Here is a 20430-nt window from a genome sequence, read left to right on the forward strand (position 1 = left end):
AAGATTGTCCTTGTCCTTTTGTGTTATCTTTATATTTCTCTCTCTTTCCACAATGATCTGACAGTGTTTATCCCACTATGTTTTCAGTATTTGTCTTGATTTGACAATTGTTTGTTCCTTTTCATTAATAATATGGCAGAAGAAATTTTAATTAAGCCAGAACTCACCTTCAAAATGTTATCTATATTCTTGCTTCCATTCTTTGTGGAGGTCAGTACTTCAAGAATGAAATGACCAGCCCAATCATTCCCCTCTTTACTAGATGACAAGATCATGATCTTAAGGAGGCCCACAGCAGAAGTAATATCTTTAGTAGATATGTACGCATCAACTAAGGGACGAAGTAACCTTTCAGTGTCCACAGGACTCTCAAATCTCCTGCCTATAACACAATACACACTTTTGTATTTAAAAAAAACCATGTCAACCACTTTTACAGTACATTTATTTGGACATGAATTTTCCATTAAGAAAGTCAATAAAATATATCAAAGTTTGCCTCTGGCTTTTACTCCTTGAATTCATACAAGAAAAAAAAAAAAAAAGATCTTACAGCAGTAGATAGAATCCTCACAATTGAGGTGGTTTGGATACATGCACCAAACGCAGAAAGATATGATTACTAAGGTGTGGCAGGCTAGACCAGAAGTGAAGAGAGTGACTGAAGACCACAAATTTGGAAGGAACCTATAGAGGAAGCAATTACTGAGGACCTATTATGAATAGAGCAAGAATTCTGATCAGAGACCATGTGAAGCTGGGAAGCAGAAACGAGCTCGATAGGAGCTAAGAAGAGATGAATATAGAAGAACTAGGACTGATGGTTGTGTATGAAGAGCTGAAGATTGTCCTTGTCCTTTTGTGTCATCTTTATATTTCTCTCTCTTTCCACAATGATCTGACAGTGTTTATCCCACTATGTTTTCAGTATTTTCCCCTTCTGTGCTTGTCTTGTGTTCCCGATCTTTTACCACTTGCATTCTTCTTTAAACCTCTGCAAAACCTCCACACCCGACACTACAAACGGATTGACTAAGGGCTGGTTTCATCATAATTTAATGTAGCACTCTTGTCTCGTTAAGCTGCTTAATGTTGCGTTAAAATTGACGCAAGTGTGATAAACTGATAGAACTTGAAATCAATATTCTCTCACCCATGGGTAAATAATACAACTATCGAGATCAAATTATTATTATTATTATTATCATCATCATTATTATTTACGTAGTCAGATGATCGCATTGTTTGTGAGATTATGCCATGAAACATGTACTGTATATAGACATTTATATGAGTTCAGTTAATGTAAGAACTTGTAATTAATAATATGGTATATAATTTATTATTACCTGTACATATGATTTGATATGATTTGTAATCAACTGCAGTATTGTAAAACACACTGTAACATCCAGAATGGCACTAGGTAGACGAGAACTATGGAGAATATTCTTTACATTATATCTGGGCTTTAAGCACTCTAATACGAATCGACTTTTATTGTATACAAGATCAAGTCACTCAGTGATCATATAGAAGAGCTTCACAATAGACTTTTAAAAGACGGTTTTAAAAATGTTTAATAGAAGAATATGTTTTAATATATTGTAGACATGGATTTTAATTTTAAGTATACTCTATTTATCCTTTCTTACCCAACTTGTACCCCCCCCCCACCAACACCCCCTTCCCCTCCTTTCTTCTTTCAGTATCAAATAGTAATAGTTTTTAAAGTTTTTTAAAGTTACCATGGGAAAAAAATCAAGGTTTTTAACGTGCTTTCTATTCTTATATTATCATCTAAAGTTTTTTTTTGACACAGCTGAAGATGACCACTAAGTGGTCGAAACGTGTACTGTGATTGTTAATGTTTTTATGGTTCTAATTCAATCATCCCTTGGTCTCCCCTTTTAGTCGCCTCTCACGATAGGCAGGGGATACCGTGGGTGTATTATTCGTCTGCGTCCCCCACCCACAGGGGGTAAAGAGATAGAGAAAAGAAGAAAGAAGGGATCCATCACAATGTAAATGTTCCACGGAAATTCAAGCAAACACAGTCTGCAGCAAAGTTATGACAACTGTGTTTTGGGATCCATGTCTACAACATATTAAAACATATTCTTCTATTAAACATTTTTAAAACTGTCTTTTAAAAGTCTGTTGTGAAGCTCTTCTATGTAATCACTGAGTGACTTGATCTTGTATACAATTAAAGTCGATCCGTATTACAGTCTTCAAGTGTTTAGTGTTTGTATGGTGTATTGTATGTATTGTTGGTCGACTTTATGCCCGCTGGGACCACAATTAACACTGACAGGTACTGTGAGACCCTGAAAAAACTCAGACGGGCAATTCAGAACCGGAGAAGAGGAATACTGAGCAAGGGCGTAAACATTCTCCATGACAACACTTGCCTGCACGTCGCCAGGCAAACCATTGTTCTCCTGCAACAGTTTCAGTGGCACATCATTATCCACCCACCCTATAGTCCCGACTTGGGCCCAGTGACTATTACTTGTTCCCTAAGTTGAAAGAACATTTGGCTGGAAAGCGATTCAGCACCGACAACGAGGTGAAAGATGAGGTTCACAACTTCCTGAACAGCATGGTGGCAAGCAGGTATGACATGGACATACAAAAATTGTCACAGCGTCTACAAAAATGCATCAACTGAAATGGTGATTATGTAGAAATATAGCTAAATGTTCAAGCTGCAAAATGATGTAAACCATTGTAGAAATAAACAGGTCTATGTATTTATAAAAAATTAGGAGACCTTATTTTTGGGATTACCTTCGTAGTAACAGGTGTTAAACAAGGCTATCATCTTTCACCTTTATTGTTCATAGCGTACATGGAGGGCAGGGATTTCTACAAAATACTCACACAGCTGAAGACCATTCTTTATCTGATTACTCCTGAGCAGCACCAGCACCACTGAGGTGAGCAGCTCTCTCAAGTGCAGTCCATGAGCCTGCAATTTGCGGACCAATGACTCAGGATCTCCTGATGCTGTATGCGGTAAAATGTAGTCCACCAGAGTATCCAGATCTACATTTACACCAAGTTCTATCATGTGATTCAGCACGAAAAGTACTCCTGAAAAATGAGAAACAGAAAAAATCTTGCATATCAATAAACAGGCATGACACTTGTTTCATTTTGAACTCACACCTTACTGTATACTTCATTGTGTTAATTTATCTAGATCAATACAGAACTACTCCAAATATGAAGATAATATAAGTTCCTAACTATGAGGTACATTCAAATTCTGAGGTCTTCAAAGGTTTTCCTTCAAAATGATAGTAGGCAGACACTTGAGATATATTTTAAAACACGCAAGTATCATTTGTGAATAAGTGACTCAGCTGGCAGCCTCATGAGGCTCACTGAAACCATGTGGCAGCAACTGAAACTAAAGATGTTTCAGATACTTAAAATGGCAAACTTCACGTTCCAGAAACAGTGTGCAATCGTCAGTTTTCTTCACTTGTGTGGAGTCACACCAACTAAAATCCATCAGTTGAGTGAGACACACAGTCACAGTATCACAAATGTGAGAACAGTGGTTCATGGGTGCAAAATTTCAACCAAGGCAGAACAGCAAATGCGAACGAGGCTGATTTGAGAACCTGATTGCACAAGTAGAAGTTCTGAGTTCTGCGGATAAAGTGTTTTCCCATGCTGCCATAAAAAAAGGCCAGAGAAAGGTACAATTGTGCTTGCCAATCAAGATAATGATCCTGCTCATTGGGCCTCACAGAGGTTTCAGTACAACAACAGCGACAACTCGGAAGTGTTACATCATGCTCCTTACTCACCTGACCTTGCACCCAGAGATCTTTGGTTCTTTCCACTGTTTAAGGACACTCTCTGCACAGTACACTTTCCAGTTGTATTGCTCTTGCATCAGCCTTCTTCTGGTGGCCAAGATGATGGTGCTTGTTGCTTAAAGCGACCTAACATCTAGGTCATCGGCCCCTACTGATACGAAGTGAAACGAAATGTATTAATAATTAAATTATTTAAATGTATCCATTGACTGGAATTTAAAATAAATGATGAAAAAATATGACTATGAATTTAAAATAATTAGTGAATCTAATTCACAATGGCTTCTTATAACATTATATTAAAAAAGTAGTGAAATATATATCATTTATATACATATAAAAATGAATGTATGTATGTATGTCTCACATGGAATTAAAAACTACTCGACTGATTTTGCTGAAAATTTCACAATTTGTTAGTACTCCTGGGAGAGTTTAGGAAGTGGTTTGAATGAAATCTGATGGGTAGTTTTTTATGATGAGTAATTTTATGTAATTAATTTCATTGCAAAGTCGCACCAAGACTGGATTGACTTGATGGACAGATTGTTGCAAGGCAATAGCAGCTTACGCTATATCATTATAGACCGATACGAAATGTTGTATATAGGAGAATGGGAACATGCCGCCATTTTTTATAAAGTGCCTTTCTTGATGACAGTGCATTTTATTTGGAAATAGCAATCCAACATGCTGTGATCGAGATATACTTTCATGTCGTAGGACCAACTTTCGTAGGTCTGCCCAGTTTTAATTTCCATGCGAGTGTCTTAATTACCATTATAGATGAGTTGAATAAGACTGTTTATGCTCGTCGATAATTATAACTCTATTGTTTAAATATTCATAAATACCTGTTGAGATGTCGCTTGACAGTTGAGTTTACTGAACAGGCGCAGAGTGCACGCGCTGGGTTTATTGATTTTCCGTGTCTGGATCAGAGACCTTAACAATGTCATATGTCTTCAAACCTTTGATAGAAGGTTATCAAACCTAGCTTTATTTCAAATACAAATTGTTTATTGCACAGTTGGTGAAGTGAATTTGCGGGAATGTGTCGTGTGGTTGTGGAATATTAGAAGTAGAAGGTGCATTGGTGTTAATATGTATGTCCGACATGTTTGATTTTGCTATCCTTACCTAACTGGTCAAACAGCTGTATCATAATGAAATCTGAACTCTGATTGGTGGAGAACCTGTATCATAATGAAACTTGAACTACAATGAGCCTCATTAAGATTCAGTTTTCTGACATGTAATACTAATATTTCGGCATCGTCGAGCATAAAAATATTTAAGAAATTATGAAAAAAGTAGAATATCAACAGTGGAATGACACGAGTCCCTAGCGAGAAAAGGCAAGTCTATATAATCTACATAAATGTAATTGTTTGTACCATATGTGCGTATGTATTACATGTCCTCCTAAACCAGTGGAGCGATTTCAACTAAACTTGGTGCACTTATGACTTAGTATCAGGAAACAAACCGCGTGGGGGTAAGACACCCCAAGCACCCTTCAGAGTGGGGAATGAGAGGGTGAGATATGAAAATAATCAAAAATAGTGTCGAATCCATACTTTCTGGGGTCGCTGAGATGAATAGTGACACTCCAGATTTTTTTATAAGTCAAAGTTCAGCTCCATTTTGGTAGGAGAGTGAAGGGGGAATGACATATAAAAAATAATCAAAAATAGTATCGAATCAACAGTTTTGGGAGTCTCTGAGATCTACAGTGACAGTCCAGATGTTTTTGATGATGATGATGATGATGATGCTTGTTGTTTAAAGGGGCCTAATCGGATGTTTTTAAAGTCCAAGTTCAGCACCCTCTGTGTGGGAGTGAGCGGGGAGTAAGATATCAAAATAATCAAAAATAGTGTCCAATCCATAGTTTTCGGGGTGGCTCAAATGAATAGTGGCACTACGAATGTCGTTTTTAAGACCAAGTTGAGCCCCAGTCGGCAGGGGGAGGTGAGAAGGGTGAAGAAAAGAGAATATCCAAATGATCGAGATTATGGATGGTTGTGTGTACGTTCTAGCATAGCTGTCAACTAAACTTGGTAAAAATTTTACCTACTATCCAGAAAAAATACTGTGGGGACAAGACACCCCCAGAAGCCCTAGGGAAGGGGGAAAATAGAATTATAACTTAACGACCGATATTAGTGTTTAATCCATACTTTTCGGGACTACAGGAGTGATTTCAACCAAACTTGGTAAACTTATGACTTACAAAGGGATACCCATAAATAACCAGAATAACACTGCTGTGGGTAACGCTTGCGTAGTACACATTTCTGCTGCTAGGCATGTATAGCGCAACTCATTGCCGGCTCAGTGTCGCCTGTACTGTCAACCTGGCTTGTTCTGTTCATCTGCAGCAATTGTTTTTGCTAGCACTGTTTTGTTCTTGTACATTTTTTATGATGGCAAGTTTAAGTGAACAATGTGCAGTTGTGAAATTTTGTTTTCTACTCTGTAAAAATGCTGCTGAAACTGTTTTAAGAAAAACCCGATTTGTGGCAGATGGGACACTGGTTCTTCCACCAAGAAAATGCACCTGCACACACAGCCATCTCTGTTAAGACAGTTTTGGGCTACAAATAGCATGGTTCCCCTGTCCCACGCACCTTACTTGCCTGACCTGGCCCCACGAGACTTTTTCTTATTTCCACGCATGAAAAGGGGCATGAAAGGACACTGATTTGACAACATCGAAGAGGTCAAGAAAAAAACGAGGGAGGAGCTGTCAGCCATTTCTAAAGATGACTACAAAAAATGTTTTGAACAGTGGAAGCACCTGTGGGACAAACATATTAGTTGTAATGGAGAGTATCTTGAAGGGCATAAGGTTGTTTTGTAAAAAAAAAAAATTGAAAATATATAGCTTTTAAAAAATTCCGTTCTTTTTGGGGGAGGTACCCCCTCGTACTACCAGGAGACAAACTGCATGGAGGTATGACAACCTTAACACAATATGTATTTTATTGAAAAGTTTGACCCTCTTGTCAATTTATTTCTTATAATTACACTTCAATACAGAACAAAAATGAAAGTTATAGCTTATAATTATAACCCTGTCACACCTACGGGTGGCAGTGGGAGGGGGCGAGATGTAAAAATATTTGCTGGGATGAACTGTGACACTCTGGATGCTGTTTAAGACAAAGTCCAGTCCCAATCGACAGGGGGCGTGGGGGTGAGAACGGGTGAAGAAAAGAAATGTCCACAGTGACCAAGTTTAAGGACGTGTGTGTGTACGTTGTAGCATACCTTTCAACCAAACTTCATACACATATGACTTACTATCTGGAAGAGATTACTATGGGTAAGATACCCCAAGCACCCCTAGGGGTGGAGGTGAATTATAAAAAAAAACACAGAAAAAGGGGTGAAATATAAAAATAGACAACGACAAATATGCATCCCATAGTTTACGGGGTTGCTGAGGTGAATAATGACATTCCGGATTTCGTTGAAGTCAATGTTCAGCTCCCATCGGCATGGAGATGGGAGGGATGGAAAGGAAAATGTCCAAAATGACTAAAATTACGGATGTATGTGTGTTTCTTCCAGTATAGCCCTCATACAAAATTGGTACACATATGACTTACTACCTGAAAAAAAATACTGTTAGTGTAAAACACCTCTAGCACTCCTAGGGGAGGTGGTGAAATATAAAAATAAACTAGAGTGACTGATATTAATGTCAAATAGATTGTTTACGAGGTCGCCGAGTTGAAGTGTGACACACTGGATGGTTGTCATACTTGAGCCGCAATCAAAATGGAGGTTGAGAAGGGGTGAAAATTAATGAAAAAATAACCAAGATTATGGATGTATTTGGGTATGTTCCAGAATAGCTCTCAACGAAACTTGGTACACATATGACTTACCACCTGAAAAAAAAAAAAAAAAAAAAAAAAAAAAAAAAAAAAAAAAAAAAAAAAAAAAACCCACAGAGATGAAACGTAAAAACAATGGAAAATAACCAATATTAATGTTGAATCCACTGTTTATGTGTTGCTGAGATGTATTGTGATGCTCTGGATACCGTTTAAGTACACATTCAACCTCCCTTGGGACGGGGGCTGAGATGGGGTTAAAAGTAAATAGTCTAAAATGACCGAGATTAGTGTTGAATCCATTGCTTTTGACTGATTTGGCTGATTGGTGACAGTCTCAATGACAGTTGGAATCGTGTACATCATATCTATAAATATAGTTATCACATTCACTTCTCAGTCAATTCGAGCTTCCATAAGGACAAAGTTTTACTAGAAAATTAAATAATCTAAAACTTGAAATAAAACGCATCTAAATAACTCTAAAACTACAAAATAGATTGTGAAATATCAATCAACATCTCAATAAGGAATTCTATAAAGATTCACTTCACACATAACTAACTGTTAATACTAAAACGTTCAAAACATTAAAAAACTATCCGGACAGCGCCGGGTACTACAGCTAGTTCAAATTAAAAGTAAAAAAAAACACATTAAAATACACAAAGATGAACTAAAAGAAGAGCCCATAGAATAAAACGTAGTTAATAAAGTAAAAATTAAAAACAAAACTTTTCTGCACGATAAAACAGGTCATTATTCCTCATAAAATGGATGACAATCAGCAGATTGCTCATCATCTTGTAGGATGAGGGAGATGGAACACGGAAGTTTTAGACTATGGCACAGATCACCCAGGCGCAAGCACTCCGTAAGGATATGTACCACGGTAAGATGACCACTGCAAGTACACACCAGGTGGGAGGGGGTTGCGCTTCTCCCTTCAGTAAGTAGGAGTGTGTTGCTATGCAGTGGGCGATCCGAAAACGATATAATACCACTGCTTCTCTTCGAGAAACTGGAAGGGAAGTCTTCCATACCTCCTTTTATCATACTCAGCTTATTTGGAAGATGGTGGCCTGCCACTCCAATTCCCAACAGGACAAAACCAAATGTCTCAGCTGAGAATGAATATCACTGGCTGGAACCTTGTAAGGCAACAGGGGTAATGCGACCACCTCCTTGGCAGGCTTATCAACTAACTCAATTCCCGCTACACTCTACCGGCTTGGGAGTGACAAGAACATGATTCTGGTGCTAGGACTCCAACATCCGGCCAGCAGATCCTCCATCTGCTGCTCAAGGATAGCACAGAGCTCTGCTGTGTACATATAACAGGTTTCCAGGAACTTCTTATCAACAACGAACGCACAGCCTACTTTTGCTTCTGCCCTTGAACCATCAGTGTAAACAACTACTGAATCTGGATACCAGGCAAAAACGGACAGGAAGAGCCTCCGATAAATGGACCGGTGTGCTGATCCAGAATTATTTCAGGTCATCGTATTAACCGCAAAGGTACCTCACTTAGTTGTCTAATAAGACAAGGAACTGAAGGTACATAAAAACAATCTGTAAATGCTATCCAAGCATATACCAATTGGCTGCGCTGTTCATGGGTAAGCAGCGTACAGCCGATGGTTTGCATTGTCGAATATGCAGGGATAGCTTGGGTGAAGTGGGATATGTTACAAAATTGCAGCATAGAAAAATTGTATTTGTTGGCGCCTCAGGTGAAAAGGTGGCACACCAGATTCAGTGAGCAGCCCAGCAATGGGGCTTGTATAGAATGCTCCCATTGCCAACCTAACTCCAAAGTGGGCAAGACATACACCCAAAGAAGCCTCTGAAGCAGCCAAGCAATCATGGCAGTGACACTTGCAAAAAACATACAAGTGTAGAAGGAGACTATGTGGAGAAATGGCAGAAGTTTCAGAGTGTTAGTGTAAGAACGTTTTGAGACAGAAAAAAATTGGAGACCTCAGAACTTGAATGCACCTCAGACTCTATCTTATTACCTCATACATTGTTATAAATTAACTACATTTATTCAGAATTTGAAACTCTCCCCATGTAAGAACAATGATAAGATTCATGATTACCTCTCGTTCAAGCATAAGATAGATTTTGACATGTTTCAATTGATTGAAATAAACTACTCTTATGAAAATGGAACAAGTCATAAGCTAGGGATGGGAGAGTGGCAGTTTCCCCAAATCCAGTTACTGTCTTTTTAATATTACTGAATAAGTAAGGTAAGTTGGCCACACGGTTTGGGTTATGTAACTATGAGCTTGCACTTAATATTTATTATGGCCACGGCCATTTCCTTCCCAATCCTAGCCCTTTCCTATCCCACCACCGCCATAAGATCTGCCTGTGTTGGTACAACGTAAAACAAATAACAAGAAAAGTAAAAAATAAAAATAAAACTGAATAAGGTCTTTACATACATATGTGTGGCAATTATATACATTTTAAAATGTGTCACAATTATGAGGTATATATTTTTTTTTACATAGGTTACGCCCCCATTGGAGCACTTTAATCAGTCATATACTGTACATTAAAATCTAATGGTATTAAATAGAGTCAGTTTTACAGCTTCTTCTTCTTCCGCTCCCAAAACTCTTCATTCTGTCGGACCTGGCTGCCCTTTGGTTGTCAGTCATGGTGTACTTCCTTCGTTCAAATCGCAAGTGTTTATTCCTTAGAATTCTCTTCTCTTCTCTTCTCTTCTCTGCCTTCAATTTGGAGCATTGATAAATTTAATTCTTCTAAATCATTCATGATCTCTGTGAACCAAGTGTTCTTTATTTTGTTTTTCCAGAAGAACTGCTTCACTAGTCGGGTTTCTGGCAATCTGAATATGACAAAAAAAGAACATTCTCCTTTTCAACATTGTACCTATTATTGATTTGCTTTGATGATATACCACTTCATTAGGTAATCTCCACTGGCCATCAACTTGGTGTTTCTTACTGATGATTGTCCTGATGAATCTTCTATCTATTTTCTGCAATTTATCGGTTGTTGATTTAGTGTTCAACTTGAAGAGTGTTTCACTAGCGTAAGTTGCTTTGGGTTTTACAACTTACTGTAACGTTGAAATTTAGCATTCATGGAGAGAAATTTTTTTATAAGTTGGCCAAGTGATTCGCTGTGCTGTTTTCAGTTTAGATGTTCTGCTGTTGATTGATGTTTTTTTTCTTTTGTGTTCCAGGTTATAATTTCCCCAACATATTTGAACTTTTTCACAATCTTAATTTGTTTGCCACTGTCGAGGCGGATGGCTGGTGTTTCAATTCTGAAGGTCAGCACCATTTCAGTCTTTTCAAATGAGATCTGCAGTCTGATTTTTCCAGCAATTTTCTCGAGTTCTTAGATTTGAAATTTAGCTTCTTCCACACTACTTGCTAGTGATGCAAGATCGTCTGTGAATGCTAGGCAATTAAGTTTAATATTTCTGCCTATCTTGATGTTTGAAGGACATTTCTTTACCCGATCTTGCATGACTTTCTCCAGGGCACAGTTAAACAATAATGGCGAGAGTCCAGCTACCTGTCAGTAACGCTGCAAAGTCGAGAGTCTTGGGATAAGGTGGCAGTCTATGTAGAACATATTCTGCATCAGAAGAAGAAGGATCTGGATGATTACGACAGACAGTAAAGCAGAAGAAGGAAGAAGAAGCACAAGATGCATTAAGCATGACACCATCCTGAAGTAATGTGAGAGCGGTTCCGGGACGGAGACAAATGTCGTGGGAAAAGGGTGTGTGGTTTTCAGTGGGTAAGAATTTCCACACACTTGGTGAGTACGGACCCTCACAAGCGTCTTATGAAAGATTTTCCACACTCCCTCACAAAAAACTTTTTTTTTTTTTTTTTCCTGGTGTAGGCTGGGTGAACCTCCAGGCCATGTGCCTCTCCAGAACTGGAAATCTACTTTCTAAATTTTTTGACTTCCTGCCAGGGAAATCAAACCCATAATATCCTTCTGGGTGGACCAAGGATGCTTTTACCACCTCAGTTAGGCTAAAATAATATGCAATGTATTGGATGCACATAAATTTTCTTCACTAGTATGTTGTGAATACTTACATACAAAACAGGCCTAACAGGCCACTGTACAGCCTCTACCTTGACTGATCATCCTACTATGTTCACCCTTTGGTAGTGAACTCTGGAAGGTATTACTCATATTCATTCATATGTACATCTTTCCTCCAACATTCAACATCATGGGAAGTCCTGAATCAGGTTTCTTTACATACAATGTAAAAATTGAACAATATGTACAAGATGGGAACAGGGAGATGAAGTTATTACTATTTGCAGACAATAATGTGGTCTGGGGAATGAACAGCAAAGAAGTACAATAACAACTTGATGCATTGAACAAGAAAATTGAAAAGTATGGTATGAAAATCAGTGCAGAGAAAAGCAAAACCATGGTGATATCAAGAGGAGAAAGACAAGGGAGGCACTGTGAAACCTAGGGTGTAAATTAACGCAGAATACAAGCCTGGAACAACGTGGAGATTATTCTAATCCTGGCTAATATGTATCACATCAGTTGTTCAGCCCACGGACCAGGAAATAATAAAAAGAAATTAAACACTTCTCCAGGCGATTGCTGGTCTATAACAGAGACTGAAATGCGGGAAACAAGTTAAAATCTGCGACTTTTGACGAAACTGAAAATACAACTGAATACAGTAAATTAATTTGTGGAGTAAATTTTGCTCAGTATATACTAGCTGATGTACCCATGCTTCGCTATGAAATTCTCAAGAAGACTTTTCTTTGTGGTTTTCCCAACTGAAGTCAACATAGATCATTATTCATTACAATGATGTCATTAGGGATGTAGTGATTAAAAGCAATGTTATCATATAAAATACTCAATCAAATGAAAAACCGCACATTTTCTTACTTTTAACGTACAGTACTATGGTGCCAACCTAACAGTCCAAAATTCCAGTGCTGGAATGACCAGGCCGCAGACAGCCGTGAACACTCCCTATACCATAATTCCGTTAAATGTGCATACTGCTCATTCAAATCAGTGCCTCAGAGTAGGGATTGAATAGCTGGAATGCTATGATGAACCAGTGTGTTACATACCAGCAGTATCAGAAAATTTATGAACCACAGGAATGGCATGCTAGAGAAGAGAGAGACCTAACTCCCCATCTACTTTCCGCCAGTATTTAGGGAGGTTGTTATACTCGGTATGCAGCAGTAATCCCATTTATCGGAGATGAGTGTTTAACAGAAGACACAAAGCTCATCACAACAAACAATAGTTAAAGTAATGTTATTGTCAATCAATTTTATGAGCTTTCTATATTTTAGGCCTTCACATTTACTTTTCTTTCGACTCTGTGATATTAGGGCGTCTTATAAAAGTATCTATAGCGTATACTGTAGTTCCTTATTCCCCAACTTAACACACTGATTTTCAATATATTGTTTACCCATTTTCTCGTGACTCGGCGCTGATATGGACTTGGCAACAAAAATCCAAATGAATGAATATCTCTGTTATCATAGCCGGTACGGTAAAAATGTATAAACCGAGCTCGATAGCTGCAGACGCTTAAGTGCGGCCAGTATCCAGTATTCGGGAGATAGTAGGTTCGAACCCCACTGTCGGCAGCCCTGAAAATGGTTTTCCGTGGTTTCCCATTTTCACACCAGGCAAATGCTGGGGCTGTACCTTAATTAAGGCCACGGCCGCTTCCTTCCCACTCCTAGCTCTTTCCTGTCCCATCGTCGCCGTAAGACTTATCTGTGTCGGTGCGACGTAAAACAACTAGCACAAAAAAAAAATATTTTTAAGACATAAATGATCGGAAATTTAATACTATATGACTTCAGTTATGTAGTATTTATCAATAGGACCACTAATAACAAATATTTGAGAAATTTTAGGCCTTCTCCTAAACTACCATTTCACTCAGCGTGAATAAAATTATTTATGGCCTAGATTGTAGCGATTTATTCCCAGACTTAACATACTGATTTTCATTAAATTCTCTTCAGCGGTTTTCTCCTGATATGCGTACATACATACAGACAGAAATTACGGAAAATTAAAAAGTGCATTTTCTTGCTACTGTGGACACGACTGATACAGAAATACCATTAATTTAAATTCTGAACAATGTACAAACAAAACTCTTATTATATATGTACCGGGCGGTACACCTCCATGCCGCTAATTTAAAATGTGCGCCAATTGAAACTCCTCTGCTGGAGGAAGTCTGAACTTTATTGACGGTATTAATTTTCAAATTTCTCAGAAGATGTCACAACGTGGAAAATTTGGAGTTTTTGAACTGTGTCATTCGACATATTTTTGTTTTGCTTGTAGTAAGAAGTGTGAACTTTCTCTTCCAGAGGACACTACTGAAGATCAACAATAGTGCACCCTAGTGCAGAGTGAAAGAACTGTTTTTTTGGAGAAAATTTAATTTCAAATGTTTGTTCTTTGCTAAATTTCTTTCAGTCGTTGTTTAAGTTGGCAATATTAACCCTTTCTTTCCCCTTGTTTTGTATTTAGCCAATCCCGAATTTCTTGAATTAATTTTCCACCAATTATGTGTTTCTTCTTCATATTGTGTAGGGGTTTCCTTGGTTAGCCAATAAAGTTTTTGTGGGAGGGTGTTCTCATTCCCCTAACGCCTCGAACTTTCCGCGAGAGTATATAAACTGCTGATTTTAGGGTCTCCGGGCCACTTCTGTTCCATCTTTTCGTGTGTAAAGTACATAGCAGGGGGCGGGAAGCGCCTCTTTCTTCGGCGGCAGTCAACAACCAGGTAATGGCCGATTAATTACTTCTTTTCTTGCTTGCTCAGCAGTTTAACTCTCGGGGTGGGTCCGAAGTTTCTCCATTATGTAACCTTCCTTAAAAAGTAATGAAACTTGTATCTATTCTCTTTTAAACTACATATTGGGATAGAGAGTGCTTAACCCTCTCGAGCTCCCACTCATATTGTTTTGAGGTGAACTTATTTTCTCAACCTATTCTTCCTTAACATTATGTAAATTTGTTTCTTTTCTAAAGTCACCTCCGTAGTATGGGATTAGCCCTTGCATCAGTGGCCTAGAGCCAAATTAGGTTTTGAAACAAATACATTAGGAGTGCAGATCGCCTCCTCTCAAATTGTTATTTTAGAGGTCATGTAATTACCCTTTTTCATTTAATAGACCTCAGTAGGTTGGGTATGTTACCCCTGTGTCTATGTCCTGAGAGGACAACTTGAAGGTGGAGTTTGGTGTGGCCTTTGAGAGGCTTAAAGTTGAGAGCGAGTGGCTCTTTTTCGAAAATTGAGTGTTGTATGCCTCGAGGAGGCTTTTCGGTGTAATTTGGAGCAAGTGCTCCTGAGCATGAATGGGATTTTCTGCCCCTCTGTTAATACTTATTTTGAAGTAAGGTTGGGCTGATTGCCCAAGCATTGTGAAGTCGGGGCGCGAAGCCCAAATCCTGTAAATATTGTAACTACCTTTTTTTTGACTTGCTACTCTGTACCTGCCATGCTTGTTATTTCTTTATTTTGAAAAGAAAATATAACCTTGTTAAATTTTAAATTAATTTTACTTTCGTAGCTTGAGACCTGTTCACCACCCCGCACCTTCTTTCACCTCTAACTACCACCAAAACACGGTAACAATATATATATCATCCAATTATATAAGAAGGGTGTACTATATTGTTTTACACTTTATTTTTTTTTCTACCCAAATGAAATACATTACATTATATATATACATACATATACAGATTTCATTGCGAAGTTAAGCAGATTTTTTTTTCTTTCCCATACCCTATTAAGAAACACATGTAATTTTTGAAAAATTTTGTTCAGTATATATTTCATTGTGAAGTTAAGTGGAATTTTTTTCCCTACCCTATTGAGAAACATTTAATTTGACTTTTTGGATTTTTTGGATAATTCAAAGTTTTTCTCTGGTACCTTGAGCTTTGAATCATCCAATTATATACGAAGGGTGTACTATATTGTTTTACACTTCATTTTTTTCTACCCAAATGAAGTACATTACACAGCAGTTATTACGTCCACTTTCTCAACAGAATCTCCTTGTAACTCCTTGTAACTATATGCCATAGATGTGTCAGTCTCTCCAGACCTTCTTGAAACCATTCTTTCGGAGTGCTGTGTACCCATGCCTTGACAGCTGTGTCCAGTTCTGCAAAATCGCAGAACAGCGACCACACAGAGGTTTCTTCATGTTCCCGAACAGGTGATAATCACTTGGTGCAAAGTTGGGAGAGTATGGTGGGTGTGGCAGCACCATGAATCCCATCTGATCAATGGCAGCTAGTGTGGGGCCGGGCATTGTCATGTCACAGAAGCATACCTTTAGCCCATTTTCCTGGCCGCTTAGTTTGAATGGCACAACGTAAGCGCTTAAGGGTTGCCACATATGCTGCACTGTTAATCGTGGCCCCAAATTCCAGCCAGTCACTGAGGATGATGCCCTTTGTGTCCCAGAACACTGTCGCCATTCGCTTGCCAACTGATGGCACTGTTCAATATTTCTTTAGCGGTGGACTGCCCCTATGCTTCCATTGCATCGATTGTTGTTTCATTTGTGGCTCATGGTAATAGAGCCATGTCTCATCACCAGTCACAAGCCTAGCCATGAAGTCAGCTGGATCCTGACCATGGCATTGCAAACGTTCTCTGCACACATCCACATGCCTTTGCTTTTCATCTGCAGACAAGAGTCTAGGCACCCACGCGGATGACACCTTCCCCAACTGTAAGTGCCCGTGCACGATCCGCTGCAGGGTGTTTTGGCTAATTCCCGTGGCTGTCTCCATTTCCGTAAATGTGATGCATTTGTTTCCTTGGATGGGCTGTTCGACCCGGGCAATGTTGACTGGTGTTGACACTGTCACATTCCATCCAGAACTGGTTCCCTTGTCCACCGATATGCGCCCTGTTTTCCAACCTTCCACCCAGTTGTAAACTGTTTTTCGTGACGGCGCATGTTCTCCACAGACTGACACCAAGCGCCGATGAATTTTTTTCCATAGGAACCAAGTCGTATAGTGCTGTCCCTGACGGTTGCTTTCCATGTTGTCTGCTCTTACACTGACAGTGTTGTTGTGAAATGACTATGACGAGTGGATTCGTTAGCCGCTGTGTGTGTGCTACTACCAAACGAAGGAACAAGATACTAGTTACACGTCACCATCTTCAAAAGTAAAATGTGAGCCATACCTGGATGTACAAAAAATGAAGTGTAAAACAAAATAGCACAGCCCTTCATATACAGAAAGGCAGTAGCAGGAACAGGTAACATAACAGAATAAACACAATGACAGGCCAGCATCAGAAGGAGCAACAGAAAAGGAGACAAGGACAAATGGGGATGAAACTAAGAAGGAGAAACGAGCTCATCGGGAATTGAGAAGAAATGGATGCAGACTAATTGGGACTGGTGTTCCTATTTCTATACATGATTTGTCACGTGTTTGTTCCCTTCAATTACTTACAATTTTAGGCGAGTGTGAAGCAACACACGGAAGAGAAATAACAACAAACGTGAAAGCAAAAAATAATGATCTCCACGTTTCCAATGCCTCTTCCTCAATCCCAGTCCTTTTGGATCTAGGTTCCAATGGATCTTTTCCATTGTTTGTTTATTTAATCAATTAATTCATTCATTAATTAATTTTTAAACCTTAGTGTTCTTTTCTCCTGTTTTTCAAATTTTTCCTCCCTATGAATCTAAAACCTTCCTTCTAGTCTCTCCCTTTTCTTTTGTTTATCCTACATTTCCCATAATAATAATAATAATAATAATAATAATAATAATAACAATAATAATAATAATTTTTTTGTTAGTTGCTTTACGTCGCACCGACACAGATAGGTCTTATGGCGACGATGGGACAGGGAAGGGCTAGAAGTGGGAAGGAAGCGGCCGTGGCCTTAATTAAGGTACAGCCCCAACATTTGCCTGGTGTGAAAATGGGAAACCACGGAAAATCATTTTCAGGGCTGCCGACAGTGGGGTTCGAACCTACTATCTCCCGAATACTGGATAGTGGCAGCTATCGAGCTCGGTAATAATAATAATAATAATAATGATGATGATGATGATGATGAAGATGGTTCCCTCAGAGATGTGAGCATCCAATGAACTGATGAAGATAGGAAGCAGTAACGCAAGGTCATACAATAAGTTTAGAAATTTTAGCAAGGTACATGCAAAATATATCTCTGCAAGTTTTTAATGCATTTAAAACTAGTCACCTTTCTCTCCATCTTGCTTGCCTAAGGACAGGAAAATGGGCCAGAAATAGTGTGGGCGTAGTGGAGCACCTTGTTTCTTTAAGGCCTTCAGCAAAATCAAGGCCAATTCTGTGCAAGCCAATGAAAGGGCTGCCTCTGTAGCTTTGTGGAGGGCACGGCTATTTCGACCATCAGCAGCAAGCAAGTCACATATTTCAATAATACTCTCAGCCGGCTGAAGACAGAAAAAACAATTATATGGATTTCTTTTACACTATGAAACTGAAGAGATATGTAAATTTTAGAAGAAATAAAGCCATTAGAATTTTACAAAAATAATATTGTAGTTTAAAAAGCAAGCTAAGGAATGTGGAGAAGTATTAGCAAATTATTTTTTTAATATCCTCTTAAAGTACTCGTATAGGATTGTGTGGAAATTTCTGAGTGTTCTCTCAATTAGAAATATAAAAAAAAAAATTGTGTAAGTAAACTTCATTCATTAAAGAAAATTTTTCTTTCCCCAGGCAGGACTTTTCTACATATTTCCAGAAACTTTTAAATTCTGTCCTAGTAGAAATTGGTTCGCTTGAAAAGAAGGTAGTCACGTAAGTATCCTTGAGAGTGTAACAGTAATGGAATAACTTTCAATTCCACAATACTGCAGACAGTCCAGGTGAACTAGTCTGCTGAATATAAAGGGTTCATGAGAAAACTCATGCAGTCCTTTACAACTAACTTCCAGCAGATGACCAAAGACATGTGGCCCTCTCAATAAAAAACGCTTTCAATTTGATAATTCCTGCCACTCCAGTTGAATATTTTGGGGTAATTTCTACCACTGGCTGCAGTATCCTTCTAAATTGTTTTGACTGAGTACAGATTAGCTTGTGTGATCCCACCACACACAAAGAGTAACCTCCTTTAGGAAACCACCTTTAGACTGTCAATTCACCAGTAACACACTTTTCACTTAACAGGTATTTTCAATGTAATAATGTATAATTTTCAGAGACAGCAAGGTGCCAGAAAATGAATCCCGCAGTAGTTCTTTTACATGTCATAAAAACCACCAGATGAGGCAGGTGCATCTGAACTGAAACTGAACCCACCAATTCAGGTTAAGAAAGCAAACTGCTCTAGCATCTGAACCACTCAACCCAGCACAAACATTTTACATGCCATATCACTTTATACAGGTATATGATCACCTGGTAACAAAGTACCTTTTGCTCATACATATTTTAAATTTAATAAGAACATGGAGCTTCAACTGTTCATGATAGAACTTCACTTAAAGAACAATCAAATGCCCGCTTGCAAGTGGTTACTATCATGAGTTTTGAAATATGTCTGCTGACAAGTAATGGAAAGGAACAAACAAGTGACAAATCAAGTCATGTATAGAATCAAAACTGAAAATCTCTCATTGAGTGTCAACATCTGTCAACATCTCCAATCAGAAGAAACAGAATCGAGGAAAAATCTGACTGATGAGAAGAAAGCCAATCTACAATGACAGAAAATGAAATCCAAACACCAAGAAGACATTAGTTTAAAGGAATACAATTTAGGCTAAGCTATTGTCTTGTCAACATATATATTTGATGAAACTTTCTACATCAGAGGTTCAAGTATGCACGAGAAGACTTGTGACAGGGTGGTACATTAATAACCACTGTATTCACAACGATTCTGAACGCAAGCATTCAGGCGTGGATGCATTATGTTGTACAGGTGTCGTATGACATTTTGTGGGGTGGAGTTCCATGCCTGTTGCACCTGGTCTGTCAAATCAGCAATGCTGGTATTGGATGACCCTGTATGTGCCATTCTGTAACATCCCATACATGTCCAATGGATGAAAGGTCTCGTGATCTCAAAGACCAAGGCAACCCGTTGGCACTCCGTAGAGCACGCTGAGTGACAGCAGTGTTATAAGGACAAGAGTTATCCTGTTTTCCCCCCTTGAATACTGCAAATGAATGGCAGCACAATGGTGCGATCACCAGTATGACGTACAAATCTGCTGCCGAGATTCTTGGGATAACGACGAGTGTGCTCCTGCTGTCAAAGGAAATCACTCCCCAAACCATAACTCCTGGTATAGGTCCAGTGTGTTAACGCTGCAGAGAGCTTGGTTCCAAGTGTTCAACTGGCTGCCTCCTTACCAACATACAGCCATCACTGGCACCAAAACAGACACGGCTCTCAACTGATGATAATGATGATTGTTGTTTAAAGGGGCCTAATATCGAGGTCATCAGCCCCTAATGGTACGAAATGAGACAAAATGGAATGACATATTGAAAGTCTAAAATTCTCCACTGACCAGAATTCAAAGCGTGAGAACGAAGAAAAACGGCTCTCAACTGAGAACACAATAGATCTTCACTCTGCTCTCCAATGAGCTCTAGTTTGACACCAATGAAATCGCAGATGGCAGCGATTCGGAGTTAGTGGCATGAACACT

General features: G+C 38.7%; 1 protein-coding gene across 1 annotated transcript in view; it reads right to left on the reverse strand.

Annotated features, from left to right (window-relative positions):
- Positions 1-20430, reverse strand: part of LOC136871719 (leucine-rich PPR motif-containing protein, mitochondrial) — a 199705-nt gene that overhangs the window by 89121 nt on the left and 90154 nt on the right. Inside the window, exons 7-9 of the mRNA XM_067145243.2 lie at positions 17982-18195; positions 2887-3099; positions 168-382 (exon numbers count right to left, since the gene is read on the reverse strand). Coding sequence (XP_067001344.2) covers positions 168-382; positions 2887-3099; positions 17982-18195 — 642 coding nt within the window. The remainder of the gene's footprint in view (positions 1-167; positions 383-2886; positions 3100-17981; positions 18196-20430) is intronic.

This window comes from Anabrus simplex, chromosome 4, assembly GCF_040414725.1.
Source record: "Anabrus simplex isolate iqAnaSimp1 chromosome 4, ASM4041472v1, whole genome shotgun sequence".
In the NCBI taxonomy this organism is placed as follows: Eukaryota; Metazoa; Arthropoda; class Insecta; order Orthoptera; family Tettigoniidae; genus Anabrus; species Anabrus simplex.